The following is a 22,391-nucleotide window of genomic DNA, read 5'->3' as shown; positions in this document are numbered from 1 at the left end:
CTGACAGAGGCCTGAAACTATAAGGTATATAGAACAATATGTAGGTAAAACACTATGACATTGAGACAAAATGCATCTTCAAGGAGGAAACCAAACAAGTGGAAGCAGAGATAAACAGATGGGACTATATTAAGCTGAGAAGTTTTTGTACCTTAAAGGAAATAGTGCCTAAGATACAAAAGCCAGGGCCCGGAGAGATAGCACAGCGGTGTTTGCCTTGCAAACAGCCGATCCAGGACCAAAGGTTGTTGGTTCAAATCCCGGTGTCCCATATGGTCCCCCGTGCCTGCCAGGAGCTATTTCTGAGCAGACAGCCAGGAGTAACCCCTGAGCAAAGCCCGGTGTGGCAAGAAAAAAAAAAAAAAAAGATACAAAAGCCACCCACAGAATGGGAGAAACTAATCACCTAATACCCATCAGACAAGGGGCTAATCTCCTAAATATACAAGGTACTGACAGAACTTAAGAAAAGCACATATAGCCCCATCAAAAAAAATGGGGAGAGGAAATGAACAGACACTTCCTCAAAAATGAAATACAAATGGTCAAAGACACATGAAAAAAAAAACCACATCACTTATCAACGGGGAGATGCAAATCAAAACTACAATGAGGTATCATCTCACACCACAAAACTGGCACACATCACAAAGAACAAGAACAATCAGTGCTGGCGGGGATGTGGAGAGAAAGGAACTCTTATTCACTGTTGGTGAGAATGCCATCTAGTCCAGCCTTTATGGAAAACAATATGAAGATTCCTCAAAAAACTGGAAATTGAACTCCCATATTATCCAGCTATTCTACTCCTAGGGATATACTCTAGGAACACAAAAATACAATACAAAAATCCCTTCTGCACACCTATATTCATTGCAGCGCTATTTACAATAGCCAGACTCTGGACACAACCAAGATGACCGTCAACAGATGAATGGCTAAAGAAACTGTGGTACATATACACAAAGGAATATTATGCAGTCGTCAGGAGAGATGAAGTCATGAAATTTTCCTATATATGGATGTACTTGGAATTTATTATGTTGAGTGAAATAAGACAGAGGTAGAGAGAGACACACAGAATAATCTCACTCATCTATGGGTTTTAAGAAAAACTAAAGACATTATTGTAATAAGGCCCAGAAACAATAGAGTTAAGGGCTGGATGGACCGGAAGGACTGGCTCACAATTTGAAGCTCACCACAAAGAGTGGTGAATGCTGCTAGGGAAATAACTACACTAACAACTAGCATGACAATGTTAAAGAATGAGAGAAGCAGAATGCTTGTTGTGAATATAGGCAGGGTGGAGGAGGAGGGAGGGAGGGAGGGAGGAGGGAGGGAGGAAGGAAGGAAGAAAGGAAGGAAGGAAGGAAGGAAGGAAGGAAGGAAGGAAGGAAGGAAGGAAGGAAGGAAGGAAGGAAGGAAGGAAGGAAGGAAGGAAGGGAGGCAGGGAGGCAGGGAAGGGAGGGAAGGAGGGAGGCAGGAAAGAGAGGAAGGAAGGAAGGAAGGAAGGAAGGAAGGAAGGAAGGAAGGAAGGAAGGAAGGAAGGAAGGAAGGAAGGAAGGAAGGAAGGAAGGAAGGAAGGACGGGAGGGAGGGAGGGAGGGAGGCAGGAAAGAGAGAAAGGAAGGAAGGAAGGAAGGAAGGAAGGAAGGAAGGAAGGAAGGAAGGAAGGAAGGAAGGAAGGAAGGAAGGAAGGAAGGAAGGAAGGAAGGAAGGGGAAAGAAGGAAGGAAGGAAGGAAGGAAGGAAGGAAGGAAGGAAGGAAGGAAGGAAGGAAGGAAGGAAGGAAGGAAGGAAGGACGGGAGGGAGGGAGGCAGGAAAGAGAGAAAGGAAGGAAGGAAGGAAGGAAGGAAGGAAGGAAGGAAGGAAGGAAGGAAGGAAGGAAGGAAGGAAGGAAGGAAGGAAGGAAGGGGAAAGAAGGAAGGAAGGAAGGAAGGAAGGAAGGAAGGAAGGAAGGAAGGAAGGAAGGAAGGAAGAAAGAAAGAAAGAAAGAAAGAAAGAAAGAAAGAAAGAAAGAAAGAAAGAAAGAAAGAAAGAAAGAAAGAAAGAAAGAAAGAAAGAAAGAAAGAAAGAAAGAAAGAAAGAAAGAAAGAAAGAAAGAAAGAAAGAAAAATATGTAAAACAGATGAGCAAAAACAGTTTTTAAAATTTAAAATCATGACTCATAATGTCGTCATGAAATTCTTTTTTTCTAGAAATCCCATTTGAAAAAAGGCTGATGACACTTGTATCAGATATAATGAAGGTGAAAGAGGGAGAAGAATAGTTCAATCTGTGCTTAGATGTAAAAAACACATTAGACAATATAAGGAATTAGAACTTAAACCTGTATTTGGTCTACTAAGGAATTAGGGATCTAGTTAAGATAATGTAGCACAACACCCATACTTCTATTCAAAAATATAATAGAAATCAATGAAAACTACTAATTGTAGAACCAAAGTATCCTATACCATAGTTTTCCTTTTATTTATTTATGACCAAATCTAACAATGCTCGCAAAGCTACCATGGTCCCCGTGTTCAGGGTTTATTTTTGGCAGTGTTCAGAGAGCCAGGCTATGCTCCAAATCACATTGCAACTCTTGCTTGTGAAATATCTGCTTAGTTTTGTGAGCTCTCTAGTCCAACACCAAAAGTTCCTACTGTATTTTCTGGCGTATAAGAAGACTTTTGAAACAAAAAAAGTCAACCAAAAATCGCGGGTTGTCTTATACGCCAAGTATATCCCGAAAAATGTTTCAATATGCCGCTAAACGAAACAAACAAACAAACAAACAAAAAAAATCAGGCCGCAGAGTTTCCAAATCTCTTTCTTGGGGACTCCCAAACAGTACTCAGGAGATCTGGGGGCCACTTCTGGCAAAACCCAGCTAACCGTGCTGGTGGTTCAGTGCTAGGGTCTGAGTATGGGGTGTTGTTTGATTCATGTAGTCGGGGAGATTAACTGACGCCACCAGGGAATTACCAGAAAAGGTGCCTATGATAAGGGACCAATCACTGCAAGGCTGCTCGGACGGCCTCTCTAACTCAGCCAATCCAAGCAGGCTTTTGATACATGCAAAATAGACAATGTTCTGTACTGAATCTACACTGTAAAAAGCCTGCTCAGATTGGCCAGAGTCAGAGAGGAAGTCTATTACAGTATAACCTTTGAACCTTTGCTTGTTGTGATTGGCTCACTGTGGGACATATAGTTGCAGCACAGGAACGTTCTGTCTGATACAGCGAATATAGGCCTAAGCCTATGTTTTAACTGCAAAATTAGGGGGTCATCTTATACGCCGGAAAATACGGTAGGTCTTTGGAAAGTGCCCAGGTTTACATTTGGTCAATACTGTATGATACCTGAGAGATTCAATAGTCGAATCTATATTCAACAGTCGAATAGTAGAACCAAGTATTGTATTCGAAAACTTGCTATTTGACTATAATGAAATCAAGATGCATATTCCTTATTACCTAATTATTCCATCCTAATTTTACCATTTATGTATAACATATAAATATTAAAAATTCACCACACGACATTTAAAAATGTTCACTTGTGTAGGTGATATAGTACTTTATACAAAAATGCAGGGGCTATAAAGAAAAAAGGTGTGAAGGTGCTCACTTTGCAATGCAAATGGCCCTGATTCTGTACCACTAGATTTGGTCTCTGAATGCTGCCAGGAATATCTAGTGCAGATCCAGGAGTAAGCCCTAAGCATCATCAGATATGGCCAAACTCCCTTTCTTCCCTTCCCGAAAATACAAATATTTAAGAAATTCTTAAGTAGTTAATTCTGTTTTGTTTTCAGAAAAGAGCAGACAGACTATTATTATAATTATGCTTAAGGTCTGATAAAAACAGTGAGAGGGTACTTTACAAAGAGAAACTGTAGGCATAGTTTCTTCAAAGAGGAAACAGATGTAGTATTGGGAGCTGAGTAATAAAATGTCAAGAGAACATGGTAGGCAGTGGCCATTGGACAAAAAGTAATTGGCAATCTAACTTTCAAATGACTCATCAAAGAACATGAAAAGGCAAAAACACCTAGAGTATTTCCCAAGTAAAGAAAAAAAAAGGGAACAAAGGGCTGACCCTCCAAAAAAAATAATGGTGCTAAAAACTGACAATGTAGACTGGAGCCAATTGAGAAGACAATTTTATAACAGATAATCTCAATATATAAACAATCTCAAATAAAAATATCTCAAATCAAAACTTAAATATAAAAAGCTAGAGTCATATTACTAGCAATTGATCAATATATGTAGTACATAATTTTTATATTAATTAGGTTTACTGGTAAATATACTATTAAAATATTTCTTGTTCATTATGATATATAAATTAAAAATCCCCAGAATTTAAAAGACTAATCATTACATAATCTATCCTATTTTGTCCCATGCTCTGGACAAATCTTGCAATCTACATTTTTAAAACACTCGAGTTGAACTACTACTTGACCTTGCAAATGACATCACAAAGGAGTACAAATTAATAACTCCAAAACCAGTCATCACTTTCTGGCAGACATCCCAGCCATCATTTAATTGACTCACTGTACATAGTAGTGCTGCTCATTCACTGACTTTCATATGTACTCTATAACTATGGTCACAAAGATTGAAAAGAAAATTACCTTGTTGAAAATAAGCTATTGGATCCCAATCCTCTGGCAGCACTTGGACTCACATTGCCCAAAAGAGCAGAGCTGATGGAATGCATATCAATGGAGGTGAGCTGAGACTGACCTGAAGGGCAGAGTTAGAGGGGCAGCTAAGCTAGCTGCACTTCTTTAAGTCAATGAAGCCCAGCACAACCTGTAGATACACCACACAAGCATGATAATGGGGAAATAACACAGGCCTCCACCATGTATAGAGAATGAAAATGACAGCTCTGATGACTCGAAAAGTGCAACCAGGTATTTAGCCTCTCAGATAAGGAGTTTAAAAAAATATGGAGGATCCTCATAGAACTCTAGGATAGCATGGAACAAACTGAACGAACCACAATTAAGAATCAAAAGAATATGAAAGTAGAAATAAGAAAACTCCAAACTGAAATAACTAAAAATCTTGGTAGGCGAAATAAAAACCTCACTGAAAAGTCTGTTACAACAAAATAAAAGTGGCTGAAAACAGAATCAGTGAGCTGTAAGATAAGATGCATAACTCCATACAACAGAAGAGATTAGAAAAGAGCCTTAAAAAAAAAAAAACTATCAGGGCCCTGAGAGATAGCACAGCAGCATTTGCCTTGCAAGCAGCTGATCCAGGACCTAATGTGGTTGGTTCCAATCCCGGTGTCCCATATGGTCCCCCGTGCCTGCCAGGAGCTATTTTTGAGCAGACAGCCAGGAGTAACCCCTGAGCATCGCTGGGTGTGGCCCAAACCAAAACCAAAAACAAACAAACAAACAAAACTGTCAGACAATGAAAAATTCCTCAAAGAATGTGAACAAATGAAAATAAAAGTCTTTAATAAACTCAATAGAAACAACATAAGAATCATTTGAGTACCAGAGACCAGGAAGAAAATCCCCATGAAGAATCAACAGTCAAGGACATCATTGCAGAGAAACCCCTAAAGCTAAAGAGTGAATGCAACCAAAGCCTGCATGCCCAAAGAGTACCAGTTAAAAGAGATCAGAAGAAAAGCTCCTCAAGGCAAATCCTAGTTGCAATGACAAATCCCACAGATAGGAATAGAATATAGAAAACACCAAGATCAAAAAGGGAAATTACATTTTAAAGCACATCCTTAAGATTTACAACAGATCTGTCACATGAAACGCTCAAGAACCAAAGGGAGTGGAGGTATATAATGAAACAAAAAATCAGTGAAATGAATGTTTCACCACGAGTATTTCACCAAGCCATACTCACATTCAGGTTTGAAGGAAGGATACATAGCTTTGCAAATAGACAAGAGCTCAGAAACTTTACAGACTCAGAACCAGCCTTAAAAGACAAGCTGAAAATTCTAGTTTAAGACAGACCAACAAACACACCAAACTCCTATATAAAAATGACACTAAATCCCATGATAATTATTTCACTCAAAGTCAATAGAATAAATGCACCAGTTAAGAGACACAGAGTGGCAAAATGGATCAAAAAGCTGAACCTAATGTTCTGCTGACTACAAGAACCACATCTGAATAATCAGATCAAACATAGACACAAACTCAAAGGTAGGAGTACAATCATCCAAACAAACGATTTCTGTAAAAGCGGGAATAGCTATATTAATATCAGATAACAAACTTTAGGCTTAAAAGGTTATAAGACACAGAGAGAGATAGACATTTCTTAATAATCAAGTGTACAACAGGAAGAAATCACACTCCTAAACATATGCACATGAGGGACCAGCAAAATATTTAAAACAATTGTTGCCAAATTTGAAGGAAGACATCATTAGCAATACAATAACAGTGGGAGAACTCAACAATTCTGTCACCCTTTGATAAATCAATCAGGCTAAAAGCTAAGAAGAACATACTAGCTCAGAAGTGGCCTAGGGAACACACACACACACACACACACACACACACACACACACACATACTTATGCAGTCACATTCACTTTAGTGAATGAATAGACAGAGGCAGGTATCCTGGGCTCCAGTCACAGCTCACTGGGAAATGTGCATTGGTGAAGGGGTAGTGTTGAACATTGTATTGTACGACTGAATATCTATCATAAACAACTTTACAATTTTCAGAAAAAATATAAGACCTCTATTATGAACCACCTTGTGAACACTGTTTAAATAAAGTAATTTTTTAAAAGAACAAAATTTGCTATTGTTAAATGCATGCTCAGAGACTTGGGAGGTTATCAGTAATTACCTGACTATAAATCTAAGTCAAGCCAGTTTCCTCACAATTTTATTCATCAATTTTCCAATTCTTTAGCTTACCATTCTGGTTTGTCTGGACTTTGTTTTTGGTTTTTGGGCCACACCCAGTGATGTTCAGAAGTAACTTTTGGCTCTTTACTCCTAGTAGAGACTGGCGATTATATGGCATGCTGAGGATCAAAACTGGGTCAAGACATGTACCCTACACACTGTACTGTCTCTTTCCAGCCCCAACTTTACCAGTTCTTATTTTATCCATTTACAAATTTTGATATAATATTTTATTTCAAGGTCCACAGAGAGAATACTTTTGAGTAGTTCCAGTAACAACAATAGGAATTAGTTGGACAATAGGTATTGTTCATGGCAACAAAGTAGTTGCTCTTTTTGTTTGTTTGTTTTTTTGGTCATACCCAGCTATGTTCAGGGATCACTCCTGGCTCTACGCTTAGAAATCTCTCCTGGCAGACTCAGGGAACCATATGGGATGCAGGGATTCGAACCACCATCCTTCTGCATGTAAGGCAAACACCCTACCTCCATGCTATCTCTCTGGCCCCTAATTGCTATCTTTTATGTAAAATGACCCTTCATTATCTGGAAGATGTGGTTCCAGGACCTTGAATATCAAACTATGAGGGTTTTTTTGTTTTTTGCTCAGAAATAGATCCTGGCAGGCATAGGGGACCATATGAGACGCTGGGATTCCAACCAACCACCTTAGGTCCTGGATCAGCTGCTTGCAAGGCAAACACCGCTGTGCTATCTCTCCAGCCCCAAAACTATGAATTTTTAAGAGTCCTAAAATAGTATTGAGTTTGCATATAACATAGGCATACCCTCCTGTGTAAATTATAACTAAATAATGTAGCACATAACACTGAGTATATTCTATGAAAATTAAGTTTTCATGCTATATTGTTTAGGAAATAATTACCAAAAAATAAAAATAAGTAAGTATGAGGACTAAAAGACATAGTACAACAAATGGTGTTGGATTCCCAGCATTTCCCTGTGGAACAGGTAATCTGTAGTACCAGAACCCTTGCACTAAACTACTACTGCTGATTTAAATATCGCAAAAGAAGTCCTAAGCCACCACACCCCTCGAAAAAAGAAAAAAAAAATTGTTCATGTTCAGCAAAGATTCAATCATTTGGGACTTTAGGAGGTAATTTCTATCCATAGCTGAATCCTTGGATATAGAACCTCTGCCAAGGTTCAACAGTATTCTCTCAATTAATCTTTTCATTTTAAACTATAGATATAGTAAAGCAAGATGGAAAAGTTACTGTATTTTTTGCTCTATAAGACGCACGCATAGTTCTTACACAAGGAAAACAGAAATACACTAAAGCAAATGTGTACTAAAATATTTAATAAATGTAACGCAAAACACCATCAGGAGAAGGCGGCTAGGAACAACCAGCCTGTGAGGTTGAAGTATATTTACAATATGCCAATCCACAGCTGGTTAAACACATTTTCCTAATATTTTTTTACATCAGAAAATAAAATACATTTTTTAAATATTTTTTCATTTATATATATGTATACATACACACACACACACATAAAGTTGAGGCCAGAGTGATAGCAAGCAGTAGGGCATTTGCCTTGCACGCAGGTGACCCAGGATGGACCTGGGTTTGATGCCTGGCGTCACATATGGTCCCAGAAGCCAGGAGTGATTTCTGAGTGCATAGCCAGGAGTAACCCCTGAGTGTCACCAGGTGTGGGCCAAAAAATTAAAAGAAAACAAACAAAAAAGTCACAGCAGCGATCAAATAGTCTAAAATGAAAGCTCTGTATGTGATGGCAAAAGTACGTTAACCAGATTGATCCTACTATGTGGTATGTTTGAGCAATAAAGGTGGCATAACTTAGCAGATGTCAAGTTGTTAGTATATGTTCTCCTCACCTGCACTCAAGCTTCAGCACCAGATGGCATTTGCTCCACAAGAGGCACAGACATTTTCCCTCATCTTTTAATTTTTTTTTTTATTTTTGGAGTTTGGGCCACATCTGGCTACTCTCAGGGGACCATATGTGGTGCTGAAGGTTAAGCCAGGTTGGTCACATGCAATGTGAAGTGCCTTACCACCCACTGTACTTATTTATCTGACTCCAACCAAAAAATATTCCAGGGAATTATCTTTATTTACCTGCCCTCAAGGTTTTTCTGTTTTTTGTTTGTTTGTTTTGGGGCCACCTGGTGGTACTTGGATTACTCCTGGCTCTTAATTCAGAAATCATTCCTGGCAGTGCATTATGGACCATATGGGATGCCAGGGATCAAACCTGGGTTGGCATGTGAAAGGCAAATAACCTATAATACCCTATCTGCTGTGCTATCTCTCTGGCCCCTGCCCTCAAGTTTATATGTAGAATCTTAACTGTTAATATTACTAAAAAAATGCAAACTTAATATACTCACAGATAAATAGTCGTTAACGTCCGTATCATCAATAATAGTCTGACGTTCTCCCTTGTAGTTTATTTTCCGAAACCTTCGTCGAGATTGTCTGGCAGGAATTTCTCTTTGTAAAATACTATCTTCATTTTCTTTGGAATTCTCTACCTGAAATACATGTTTACATTCTTGGGTAAAAATCCAGTTTTTCCATATCACTGATAGTCTATAGATTCTTAACAGTTTCACTAGACTTCATTTACTTTTTTCTTTTTTGGCCGCACCTGGTAGCGCTCAGGAGTTACTACTGGCTCTGTGCTCAGAAATTACCGTATATACTCGGGTCATACCGGTTATTTGATTTGGTACGCGAGCAACAAATCAAATGCATGTTGTCTCCAGTCATCTTCTGCCATCTGCTGGAGGGGGCAGTGCTTCAGCTCAGTCCACAAGTCAGGGCTGAGCTGAAGAGATGAAGAGATTGGCGAGATAGGCGGCTGAACTGAACTGTATGCCACTGAACTTTTTAACCCATAATATTCTGTGCTTCATATGAGACCAACAGCAATGTTGATGATATCTGTGAACTCAGCGATGATGACAATGTCTATGCTGATCCCCTCATCAGATACAGCTGAAGCTCTCTTTGGACATACAGATCAGGAGGAGGAGAAATCCAGTTTTGAAGGATTTTAACCTTGGTGATTTAGCTTGATTACCTAAGCTATGGTTTTCTGCATGTTATTTAAAGTTATAAAGTTATTGTTGCTAGTTACAGTTTTTCTTTAGCAACAAATATTGAAAAACATTTAACCTACTAATTTTTCAATTATTGTAATTGTTTTGGATATATATTTTTGTTTTTTTTTGTTTTTTTTTTTGTTTTTTGGTTTTTGGGCCACACCCGGTGACGCTCAGGGGTTACTCCTGGCTATGCGCTCAGAAGTCGCTCCTGGCTTGGGGGACCATATGGGACGCCGGGGGATCGAACCGCGGTCCGTCTCCTAGGCTAGCGCAGGTAAGGCTTACCTTACCTCCAGCGCCACCGCCCGGCCCCTATATTTTTGTTTTTGAAATTTACCAGTGGCGTTGCTAGTTACAGTTTTTCTTTAGCAACAAATATTGAAAAACATTTAACCTACTAATTTTTCAATTATTGTAATTGTTTTGGATATATATTTTTGTTTTTGAAATTTACCAGTGGCGGGGCCGGAGAGACAGCATGGAGGAAAGGCATTTGCCTTTCATGCAGAAGGTTATCAGTTTGAATCCCAGCGTTCCATATGGTCCCCCGAGCCTGCCAGGAGTGAGCGTGGAGCCAGAAGTAACCCCTGAGCACTGCCGGGTGTGACCAAAAAAAAAAAAAAGAAAGAAATTTACCAGTGGCTGCTGCATTTTCCACCTTAAGCTTATACTCGAGTCACTAAGTTTTCCCAGTTTTTAGGGTAAAATTAGGAGGGTCAGCTTATACTTGAGTATTTGCGGTACTTCTGGCAGACTCACGGGACCATATGGGATGCCTAGGATGGGACTCAATCTGCAGCAAGTAAGGCAAACCCGCTGTGCCATCACTCTGGCGCTTCATTTACTTTTTAAAATTGATTTGAGAAAATAGTACATAAAGGATAATCTTGTAAGTTTAGAAACGGTGACATTATTATAAAGATTTGAAGATCACAATTTCCTTTCCAGAAATAGACTCTTGCTCACATAAAAACATATCCTCTAAGGGGCTGAAGTGATAGCACAGTGGTAGGGATTTGCACAGGACCAACCTGGGACAGATCCGGGTTCGGTGAGCCTGCCAGGAGTGATTTCTGAACACAGAGCCAAGAGTAATCCCTGTGTCGCCAGGTGTACCCATAAACAAAACACAAAACAAAACAAATATATATTCTGTAAGTATACATACCAGAAGACTAATGACACCTACACAACCAACAGTTACATTTGAGTTAATTTAATTACAAATGCTGATATATAGTTTGTAAAAAGTATGGTTATGATTATCAGTAAATTGCTAAACAGAGACAAAATTATTTTGTGTACTAGTATTCAGTGTTTATCTTAATGGATAGAAAGAGTGAAGCTGTTATCTTTTTGCTTTTATTAAGTTTTTTTTAGGCTACACCAGGCAGTTCTAAAGGCTTTGTTTGAGAGTCACTCTTGACAGTGCTCTAGGAACCATGAATCAAACATGGGCCTCCTGTATTCAAGCAAGCACTATACCTACTTGGCCCTAAAGCTGGTAAAGGTAGAAAAATAATCACACTTATCAAGGTCTTAAAACATTACTTTTTTTTTAAATTTTTTTATTTTGAATTATGAGAAAAAAAGATGCAAAGAAAGAGGACAAGGTAAAGTTACAGTGGAAGGACAATCAGCCATAACATAATTCTCAGAAGAAGTCCCCTTGCTGATATCTTAACTTTGAACTTTCAGCCAAAGAACATTAAGATAAATAAAACAGTATCCATGTACAATTAATTTGTCCCTCAAGTCCCCAGATTGTAGCACATTATATTTCTTAGCAGCACACAAGGCAATCTAAAGCCATAAAACTTACGTAACTCCTTAAACATTAGAGGCATAGTATTTTTTACATTTCCATGTACATGCATATTAGCTTCAGTTAACCTCAAATTTTAAGTGGGTGCATTTAACCTCAAATTTTAAGTGGGTGCATTTTAAGGATTAGAGTCAAAGGAGCACAGTAAAAACGGTGTTAGAGTGGCAATTGTTGTTTGCATAGGCCCACCAAAATATGAGAGGCATGGAAAGGAATAACCTTGGCCTAACTACAAAGAGATCCTACCCCTGAAGTTTCCTGGCATAAGACCAACTCTAGGCTTCAGGCAAGTTATCGTCCGATCCAAGACATTGTCCGTAGTGCCAACACACTTTTCACACAGTCTCTGTTGTTGGTATCATGTTTCTGTATTAAAGATTCTCGAATCTGCATATCCTAAATTGAAGTCATGATGTGGAGTGTCTTCTCATTTCACCTCACCATGAGAGGGCAATGCAGGAAGACCTGTCCTGTAAGCAGGTCGTTGTTAAGTCTTCTCATTGTTAAGGGAAGTCTCTTTTCAGCAGGACGATGTCTGAGCAGTGGTAGGGTCTTCCGTGGTAGAGGATTGCTTCCAGGTGATGTTATAGACAAACCTCACAATTAAGGGGCAATACAGCAAGCCCTGTCTAGTAAGCAGGTCATTGTTTTTGTTAAGTCTTCTTAGTGTTAAGGGAAGTCTTTTTTGAGTAGATCGATGTCAGAGCAGCTGTAGGGTCTTCCCTGGTAGAGGAATGCCTCCAGGTGATATTATATACAACCTTGGATGTTTTGTAGATGTCTTCTCTAGATCAGGGGTGAATGGAGAATGCCCATTCTTCTGAGGCCTGTACCAGGTCTTTATGTCAATGTTCAGGGTGTAAGGACTCATTGCACTACAAGATTTGTGTGTTCCCATCTCTATTAGATAAGAACTTATTGGTATGTATAGTATTTTCCCATTTTAGTGTTCCTAAGCAAACAAGAAATAAAGCCATGTGGTGCTATCAGATATGTGGGGGCGTAAGAACATTTCCAACAATACCCATGACTTGGTTCAAACATAAGCATTAAACTGAGGGATTCTTTCACACCAAATTTCATATTGAGCAGTTCACAAAGAGAAGATAAAAAACATGGGGGGTGGGGGGGAATCATCACTGTATAAGAAACTATTCAGCAAAAGTTATAGCCGTCAAAGAAAACACCCATAAAATGTTGAAGAGACATAAGTGTCCTTTTTATGCCTTTTAAAATAGTTGGGTGGGTGTTAACTCCAGGGCACCACTTTGATCTGTGACTTAGGACTCTATAGTACTTAAGTTAGAAAGGGTAAATGAGGAGTAATGATGATAGGAGTTAAGGAAGTTAAAGAGAAATATGATCTTATGAAGGGGTATGCAAAAGGGCAGAGTACAAAATGGACATTCTGCATACATAAAAACATAATTCATTGACAGTGAGTACTATTAATGTTTCTTGTGCGCACAGGGGCTATCGCCCCCACGCGATTTTGAAAATGTAGACTGGACAGAGATTACCAGTGACTTCAAGAAGCTGGGAGGCCAGAAGTTCAGGGCCCCACCCAGACCCTCCCTAAGGAGCTGAATGGATAATGGGGGAAAGCCTAGGGTACCTTCGAGCTCCACCAAGGGGCCCAGCTCACTGGCTTGCCCAGGCATGTGGCCTGGGGAAGCCCTGGAGATCTGGAGCAAGGTGGTAGAGGGGTGCTGGGGTTACCCAAGTACTGCACCCCCACTAGGCCTGGTTAGGAAGGCCTCCGGCATGACGGGGGCCTGCCAAACCACCTCCTGCTAGACTCCCGGCTCCCAAGAAGGAGAGATCCTTCAAGAAGCTGGGAGGCCAGAAGTTCAGGGCACCACCCAGACCCCTCCCTAAGGAGCTGAATGGATAATGGGGGAAAGCCTAGGGTACCTTCAAGCTCCACCAAGGGGCCCAGCTCACTGGCTTGCCCAGGCATGTGGCCTGGGGAAGCCCTGGAGATCTGGAGCAAGATGGTAGAGGGGTGCTAGGGTTACCCAAGTACCGCACCCCCACTAGGCCTGGTTAAGAAGGCCTCTGGCATGGCGGGGGCCTGCCAAACCCCCTCCTGCTAGACTCCCCAAACATGACTGTTTGAGTATGCATTATCTACTTCACACAGCAATCCTGTAATAGGTACTACTACTTTAATTAACATATGATCAAAATAAAATTCAAAAAGATTTGTGACTTTTTAGTTTTATAAAATACTTATTAAAGGAAATTTGGAATACAAGCCTATCAACTCCAACTGTTTATATACTATTGACCATATTGTCAAATAACAGACTTAGACATAATTTAAAAAATCTTTATACAAAGATTATACCTTACACTTAACTAATACCCATTAACAACAAATGCTATTAACAGGTTTTATAAATAAATTTTCATCCTATATTCTGCCAGCTATAGCTCTTGCTAATGTCAAGAATTTGCTAACCACAAATCTATATTTCATTAAATTCCCCGAACTCCCTGCTTGTTTTCTAAATCTTATCTTTGATCACTTTCATAACTTTCATAACTAATCCTTTTAAATGTAAGTCCTCACAGAATTCTTTCTTTCATTCCATTACCACTTAATCATCTCAGTCTTAGATAATAGCAATAGGTTATCCTACTTTAGACATCTTCTCCCTTAACTTCACTCTGCATGGTCAAATAAATTATAAAATCATTAAGTCAGGTTCTGTCAGGGGGAAAAAAAGTTCCCTAATGATGACCAAGTAAAGGTTACCAAATAATGGTACCAATTACCACTCCTAATGGTTTATCAAATAAAATTTAAGCTATTGAGGCTGGAGTGATAATGCAGCAATAGGGTTGACCATTGCATGTAGCTGACCCAGGACAAACTTGGGTTCAATCCCTGTCATCCCATTTGGTCTCTCAAAGCCAGGAGTGATTTGAGTACATAGCCAGGAGTAACTCCTGAGCGTCACTGGGTATGGCTCAAAAAGCAAAAAATAAAAAAGTAAATTAAGCTATTATATTTGATACTAAATTCATATATACTCAAACTAATTTTACTGCTTCATCTTAAAACTTATTAACTTTATCCTCCTCCAGACTCCAATTAAAAACACTCACAAAACTACTGATATAGGGGCCGGAGAGATAGCATGGAGGTAAGGCGTTTGCCTTTCATGCAGAAGGTCATCGGTTCGAATCCCGGCATCCCACATGGTCCCCTGTGCTTGCCAGGAGCAATTTCTGAGCAAGGAGCCAGGAGTAACCCCTGAGCACTGCCGGGTGAGACCCAAAAACCAAAAAAAAAAAAAAAAAAAAACCCTTTTACTGATATAGACAAAATCTCCTGATGATTTTTTTCAGAGTTGGTACCTAAATATCCATTTTATTTATTTATTTATTTATTTATTTATTTATTTATTTATTTATTTATTTATTTATTTATTTGGTTTTTTAGGCCAGACCCGTTGACGCTCAGGTGTTCCTCCTGGCTATACGCTCAGAAGTCGCTCCTGGCTTGGGGGACCATATGGGACACCAGGGGATCGAACCGCGGTCCCTCCTAGGCTAGCTCTGGCAAGGCAGACACCTTATCTCTAGCACCACTGCGCAGGCCCCTAAGCATCCATTTTAGATGTGAGCATTCAAAGAGTAATGACCAAGTCAATGTGACTATTAATGGGGACCTAAGTATAAATAATGTGTGTTCTAGTATGTAATTTAAAGTTATTTCCTCAATTTATCATAAACATACTATTTTCACGAACTGAAACAATATCAATCATTTAAAAAATATAACCTCTTTAAAAGACAGCACCCTTTTCTGACCATGGCTAGTTTAATTAACCATGTGTGTTCAGAACCTAGAATTCTCATACATAAAATAAATCTTTCATTGCCTTATTACCTTTAGGCCCTTGCATTTGCATTTACTATTATTTCTGCTATACCAAAAAAAAAATCCCAACTTTGCCAAGATATTGGTAACCTAAACACACCTCTTAACTCAATACAAATCCCTCCTTTTCTCCAGCAAGATGCTCTTTCTATAGCAATAAGCTTGTCTACAATGATCATTAGCTAAGCTTCCTTTGTACCATTTTCCTAAGACTGCATTATATTACATTCATCTCTGCTCACTTAACATTCAAGAAATTCGCTCAGTGGGCATACAGTGCAGTGCTTTCTTCAAAAATGTGTCCATGAAAATATGTGCACGGTACCTACAAGGATATACTGGCTCAAGGAATATACAGGCAGAATAAGTAACTGAATAGAGTAACTTAAATTACTGAATAACTTACTGAAAGGAAAATTCAGAAAAAAATTGATTTCCAACTAGACAACTGCAGAATTCTACATAAGTAGCAAATACAGAACACTTCTTTTTTATTTTTGTTTTTAATATTTAGGCCACACCTGGTAGCAGTGCTCAAGGGACCATATGGGATGCCAGGAATTGAACACAGGTCCATCCCAGGTCGGCGTACAAGGGAAATACCCTACTGCTGTGCTATCGCTCTGGCCCAGATTACCTCCTTATGATTCAATTTATTCTTCTAAATAATTATAGCAGAACCACACAGTAGACATTAGAATTGCTAATCTGTTATAATATATGGTACACATTGGCCCTGTTACATGGGTACTTTTCCTGTCTAAAAGATGTATAAAAATTCACAAAACTTAGGCAATTTAGAAGGCAGAGATAGAACAGGTATACATGCCTTGGATGTACTGACAATGAATCTCTAGTCTGGAGACTTATGCAACACCATAACCTTGAGATCTTGCATTGAACCATGTGGCCAGTTGAAAACAAAAGGGGTTGCAGATAGTAAGGCCTTGCATGTGGCTGGCCTAGATTTGACCCCAGCACCAACTGCCAGGAGTAATCAATCACTAAATGTACAGCCAGAAGTAGGTCATGAGAACTGCCAGTTGGGGCAGGGAAGGTGGCGCTAGAGGTAAGGTGTCTGCCTTGCAAGCGCTAGCATAGGACGGACCGCGGTTCAATCCCCCGGCGTCCCATATGGTCCCCCCAAGCCAGGAGCGATTTCTGAGCTCATAGCCAGGAGTAAACCCCTGAGTATCAAACGAGTGTGTGGCCCAAAAACCAAAAAAAATTATTTATACAAAAAAAAAAACAAAAAAAGAAAAAGAGAACTGCCAGCAATTTATACAATGGTTAAGAATTCAAAATTCAATACTGACCAAATAAATTTTATCAGTTTTTTGTTTTTTAACCTTAAGATTTCAGATAGAGGGGTCTGAGATAGCATGGAGGTAAGGCATTTGTCTTGCATGCAGAAGGACGGTGGTTCGAATCCCAGCATCCCATATAGTTCCTCGAGCCTGTGGGGGGTGATTTCTGAGCATAGAGCCAGGAGTAACCCCTGAGCGCTGCCGGTTTGATCCAAAAAAAAAAAAAAGGTTTCAGATAGACTAGACCATTAGACCAGCACTGACACCTAAGGTGTCCATGCCCTCCACCCCACCCCCACTGTCAACAGGAGGTAGTGAGACAAAGGTACTTGGCATCCTGTAAACCTGGAGTACAGTCTGTACCTAGAGACTAGCTCTGATGTTGCCTCCAGAGCTGAGCACAGTCACATCCCCATGACAGGACACAGCGAGGTAAAGAATGTTGAAAAGAGACAAGTAGGGCCACTGGGCACTCTGTGGCTACACATTTCTTCTAGTCAACACAAACAAAAAAAATACTAGCACAACAAATGAAAAACACCACATTGCAAAGATGACAATGAGGAAACAATGCAGAACTCTAATACGCTTAAAGAATGAGGAGGTAGTTCTGAAGAACTCTTAAGAACCAGTCACCTATATAGCTCTCCAATAAGGACGTAAGAGAAAAATTGTAGAGGATGGTTAAAGAACTCAAAAACATGGAACAAACCAAATGAAACACAACTAAGACTACATAAGATATAAAAGTTGAAGTGAGTAAACTTTGAATTGAAATGACAGGACTGAAAAACTTGGCAAGTAAAAATGAAAACCTCACTGGAAGACCTCACCAGCACAGTAACAACAGTAACTGAAAATAGAATCAGTGAGCAGGAAGATGAATTACATATCTCCATAAAATAAAACAAAGAGGCAGAAAAGAGCCTTAAGATAAATGATGAGAAGATGGGAAAAAATCCTCAAAGAAAGCAAACAGACAACAGTAAAACTCTGGAATAAACTCAATAGAAATGACATAAGAAAGACTGAGTCCCAGAAATCCAGGAAGATAACCTCTATAATGACTCAACAGTCAAGGACATCATTGCCGAGAAGTTCCCAGAGCTAGAGTGTGTGAAATCAAATCCCAGAGCTAGTGTGTGTGGGCTGGTAGTACCAGCCCAAAGAGTACCAGCTAAAAAGAGATCCAAAGAAAATCATCCCAAGGCAAACCCTACTCACAATGATGAATACACAATAATGATAGTGAAGAAATGAACTTTAACAAAAAAAAATCTCATTCACAATAGAGCCACAGAAACTCAAATACCTTGAAGTCAACTTAGCTAAAGAGGTGAAGGACCTATACAAAGAAAACTACAAAACACTGCTTCAAGAAACAAAAGATAACATAAGGAAATGGAGACATATAACCTGTCCATGGATTGGGAGGATTAACATCATTAAAATGGCAATACTGCCCAAACTATTTTATAGATTTAATGCAATCTCTCTAAGGATACTCATGACATTCTTCAAAGTAGTGGATCAAACCTGAAATTCATTTCAAACAATAAACACGCACGAATAGCTAAAAGAAGATGGGAGACATCTCTTTCCTCAACGTCAAAGTGTACTACAAAGCAATAGTCATTAAAACACTGTGGTATTAGAATAATGACAGATCCTCAGATCAATGGAATAGATGAGCATTCAGAGAATGTCCCCAGACATACAATCAATTAATCTTTGATAAAGGGAAAAGAAACACAAAATGAGCAAGGAAAGCCTCTTCAACAAGTGATTTTTGAGGCAACTGATCAGGCACATGCAAAAAAAGGAATACTCAGACCTCCATTTTTATGCCATGTACAGAGGTCATATCAAAATGGATTAAAGGGGGCTGGAGAGATAGCATGGAGGTAAGGCGTTTGCCTTGCATGCAGAAGGACGGTGGTTCAAATCCGGGCATCCCATATGGTCCCCCAAGCCTGCCAGGAGCGATTTCTGAGTGTAGAGCCAGGAGTAACCCCTGAGCGCTGCCAGGTGTGATCCCAAAAAACAAAAACAAAAAAACCCAAAATGGATTAAAGACCCTGATATCAGATCTGAAACTAGAAGATATGCAGAAGAAAGCATAGGTAAAATACTGCATGTCATTGAGATTAAAGGCATCTTCAAGGAGGAAAAACTACTGTCCAAACAAGTAGAAGCAGAGATAAACAAATGGGACTATATTGAGAAGATTCTGCACCTCAAAGGAAACACTGATTATGACACAAACTCTACCTATGTATGGGAGAAACTATTCACCCAAAACCAATCTCATAAGGGACTAGTATCCAAGATATAGAAGGTACTAACAGAACAAGAAATAAAATCTAAGCCCATCATAAAATGAGAAGAAAAATGAACATTTTCTCAAAGAAGAAATACAGATGGCCAAAAGGCACATGAAATAATGTTCCACATCACTAATCACCAGGCAGATGCAAATCAAACAGCAATGAGGTATCTCATGCACAGAGATTGGCACATATTACAAAGAACAAGAAAAAAACAGTGCTGGCAGAGATGCAGAAAGGAATTCACATTCACTGCTTGTGGGAATACCATCTAGTCCAGCTTTTCTGGAAAACAATATAAATATTTCTCAAAAAAATTAAAAATTGAGGGGCCAGAGTGAAAGCACAGTGGTAGGGCCTTGCATGCGGCTGGCCAAGGACAAACCTAGATTCAATTCCCGGTAACCCATATGGTTCCCCCAAGCCAGAAGCGATTTCTGAGCACATAGTCAAGATAACCCCTGAGTGTCACCGGTGTGGCCCCCACAAAAAACCCTGGAAATTGAGCTACCATATGATCCAGCAATACCACTCATAGGGATATACCCTAAGGACACAAAAACTCAATACAAAAATGCCCTCTGCACCCTTTATCAAAGTAGTATTTACAATAACCAATATACGTAAATTCAGGTACCTGACAACAGATGAATGGCTAAAATAACTATAGTACATCTGCACAATGGAATACTATGCAATAGTTGATTGGTTATGAAAATTGGTCATGAAAATAGAAAATGATGAAAATGATTGATAATCATAAAAACTAATTATGAAAACTGCTTATACATGCATGGACATGGAGATTATTATGCTGAGTGAAATGAGAGGGAGAAGGGTAGACACAGAATAATCTCACTCATCTGTGATATATAGAAAAATAATAGACAGTATGGTAATAGTATCCAGAGACAATATAGATGGTCAGCAGGATCTGTCCATGGTAGGAAAGTTACCACAAAGAGCAGTAAGTGCAGTCAGAGTAAAGAAGGGTCGACAATATAAGAATGATAGTCGAAATTGATCACTCTGGACAAGAACTGGGTGCTGAAAGGGATAAAGTGACATGCATGGCATGCCTTCATCAACAATAGTGCAAACCACAGTATGTACAAAAAAAGGGGAGGGATGGGGTGGTGATGGGAGGGACATGTGGAACATTTAGAGCGGGAAAATTGAGGTAGTGTGCATTCTATGACTGAAATCCAACTATGAACAATTCTGTAACTATGGTGCTTAAATAAAGCAATTAAAATTCATCTCATAATATTATATTTCCCTAGAGATGAGCTATATTCTTACTGTACATCTTTAAAGTACAAAATTAGATCCTTTTTTGGGGGAATGGAACAATAATTAACAGTACTCTGGGGTCACTCTTGGCAGTACTTGTGAAGCATGTCTCTAGTTCTATTTTTTTCTTCAGGAAAGCTTTTTTTTCATTGGTATTTTATTTTATTTATTTTTAATATGATCTTTAAGCACCATGATTACAAGCATGACTAGAAAAGACTGTATTCAACTTTGGGGAGATGAATTATGTGTATGTAATACCTTTATATTTTATCTATTTTATTATCTATATTTTATTTAGTAACCCCATAGTGGTAGAGTAGTGTTGATGTTTTCAACTACTATGTTGCTATTGATGTCTTTCTTCAAGCCTATTAGCAGTTGTTTTAAGTATTTTGCTGGCTCCTCATTGGCTGCATAGATATTTAGGTGTCTGGTTTCTTCCCGATAAACATATATCTAGACTAAGAAATGACTCTGTCTCTTATAACCTTTTTGAACCTGAAATCTATGTCATCTGCTATTACTATATGACCACCCCAACCTTTTTTTGAGGGAATTATTTGCTTGAAGTAATGTTTTGTTTTCGAACCACTAACTTTGAATCTGTGTTTACTTGGTGTGTTTGGGGAGGGTGGTGGTTATTTTATCTTAAAGTAAACCCTTCAATTCTTCTTTTAAAGTTGATTTTGAGTCTATAAAATTCCTAAGTTGCAGTTTATCTGGGAAGCTGTGTATTATCCCTTCAAATCTGAATATGAGTCTGACTGGGTAAAGTTTTCTTAGTGAGACATTCATTTTGTTGAGTTTTTTCAGTATTTTCCACCACAACCGTCATGGCTGGAGGGTTGCCTTTGGTAAATCTATCTTTTTTTTTTTTTTTTTTTTTTTGGTTTTTGGGTCACACCCGGCAGTGCTCACGGGTCACTCTGGGCTCCAAGCTCAGAAATCGCTCCTGGCTGGCTTGGGGGAGCATATGGAATGCCGGGATTCAAACCACTGTCCTTCTGCATGCCAAATGCCCTACCTCCATGCTATCTTTCCAGTCTCTGGTAAATCTATCTTAAGGATGCTCCTTTGCATATTATTTCCTTCTTTGTTCTTGCTACTTTCAGTAGTCTTTTCTCCAACATCATCATTCTGATTAGAATGTGTGTTGGAGTATTTTTATTTGGATCTTTTAGTGGGCAGCTTTTGGGTATCCAGGATTTGAATACATGTGCTCTCCAGTTCTGGGAACTTCTGAGCAATGATAACTTTAACTATTGCTTCTTCATAAGGGTTGTTTTCATGGCCTACGGGACACTAATGATTCTTTTTTTTTTCTTTTTTTGTTTTTGGGTCACACCTGGCAGTGCTCAGGGGTTACTCCTGGTTCTATGCTCAGAAATTGCCCCTGGCAGGCACAGGGGGATCATATGGGATGCCAGGATTCGAACCACTGTCCTTCTGCATGAAAGGCAAACGCCTTACCTCCATGCTATCTCTCCGGCCCCACACTAATGATTCTTACGTTGTTCCTGAATTCAACCCATTATTTTTAAGACTTCACCATCTTCTGCTAAAGGTGTTAATCATCTTCCAGTGAGTTTTACATTTAACCTACCAAGTTTTTCAGTTCTGTCATTTCTGTAATTTTTTTCCAGTTCTCTCATTCTCTTGATATTGGGTGGCTATCCTTTCCATAGTTTCAGTTCCTTGAAATCTCAACATTTTCTTTCTC

The 22,391-nt window shown here is 39.2% G+C and overlaps 1 protein-coding gene across 3 annotated transcripts in view; it reads right to left on the bottom strand.

Annotated features, from left to right (window-relative positions):
- The window catches only part of RAPGEF6 (Rap guanine nucleotide exchange factor 6), a 210,760-nt gene that overhangs the window by 138,797 nt on the left and 49,572 nt on the right, over window positions 1-22,391 (bottom strand). For all 3 annotated transcript variants that reach the window (XM_049786707.1, XM_049786708.1, XM_049786709.1), the window contains exon 6: window positions 9,305-9,448. In XM_049786707.1, coding sequence (XP_049642664.1) covers window positions 9,305-9,448 — 144 coding nt within the window. The remainder of the gene's footprint in view (window positions 1-9,304; window positions 9,449-22,391) is intronic.

This window comes from Suncus etruscus, chromosome 14 (assembly GCF_024139225.1).
Source record: "Suncus etruscus isolate mSunEtr1 chromosome 14, mSunEtr1.pri.cur, whole genome shotgun sequence".
In the NCBI taxonomy this organism is placed as follows: domain Eukaryota; kingdom Metazoa; phylum Chordata; class Mammalia; order Eulipotyphla; family Soricidae; genus Suncus; species Suncus etruscus.
Note: the sequence above shows the minus strand (reverse complement) of the source record. Positions and strands in the feature narration are given on the sequence as shown.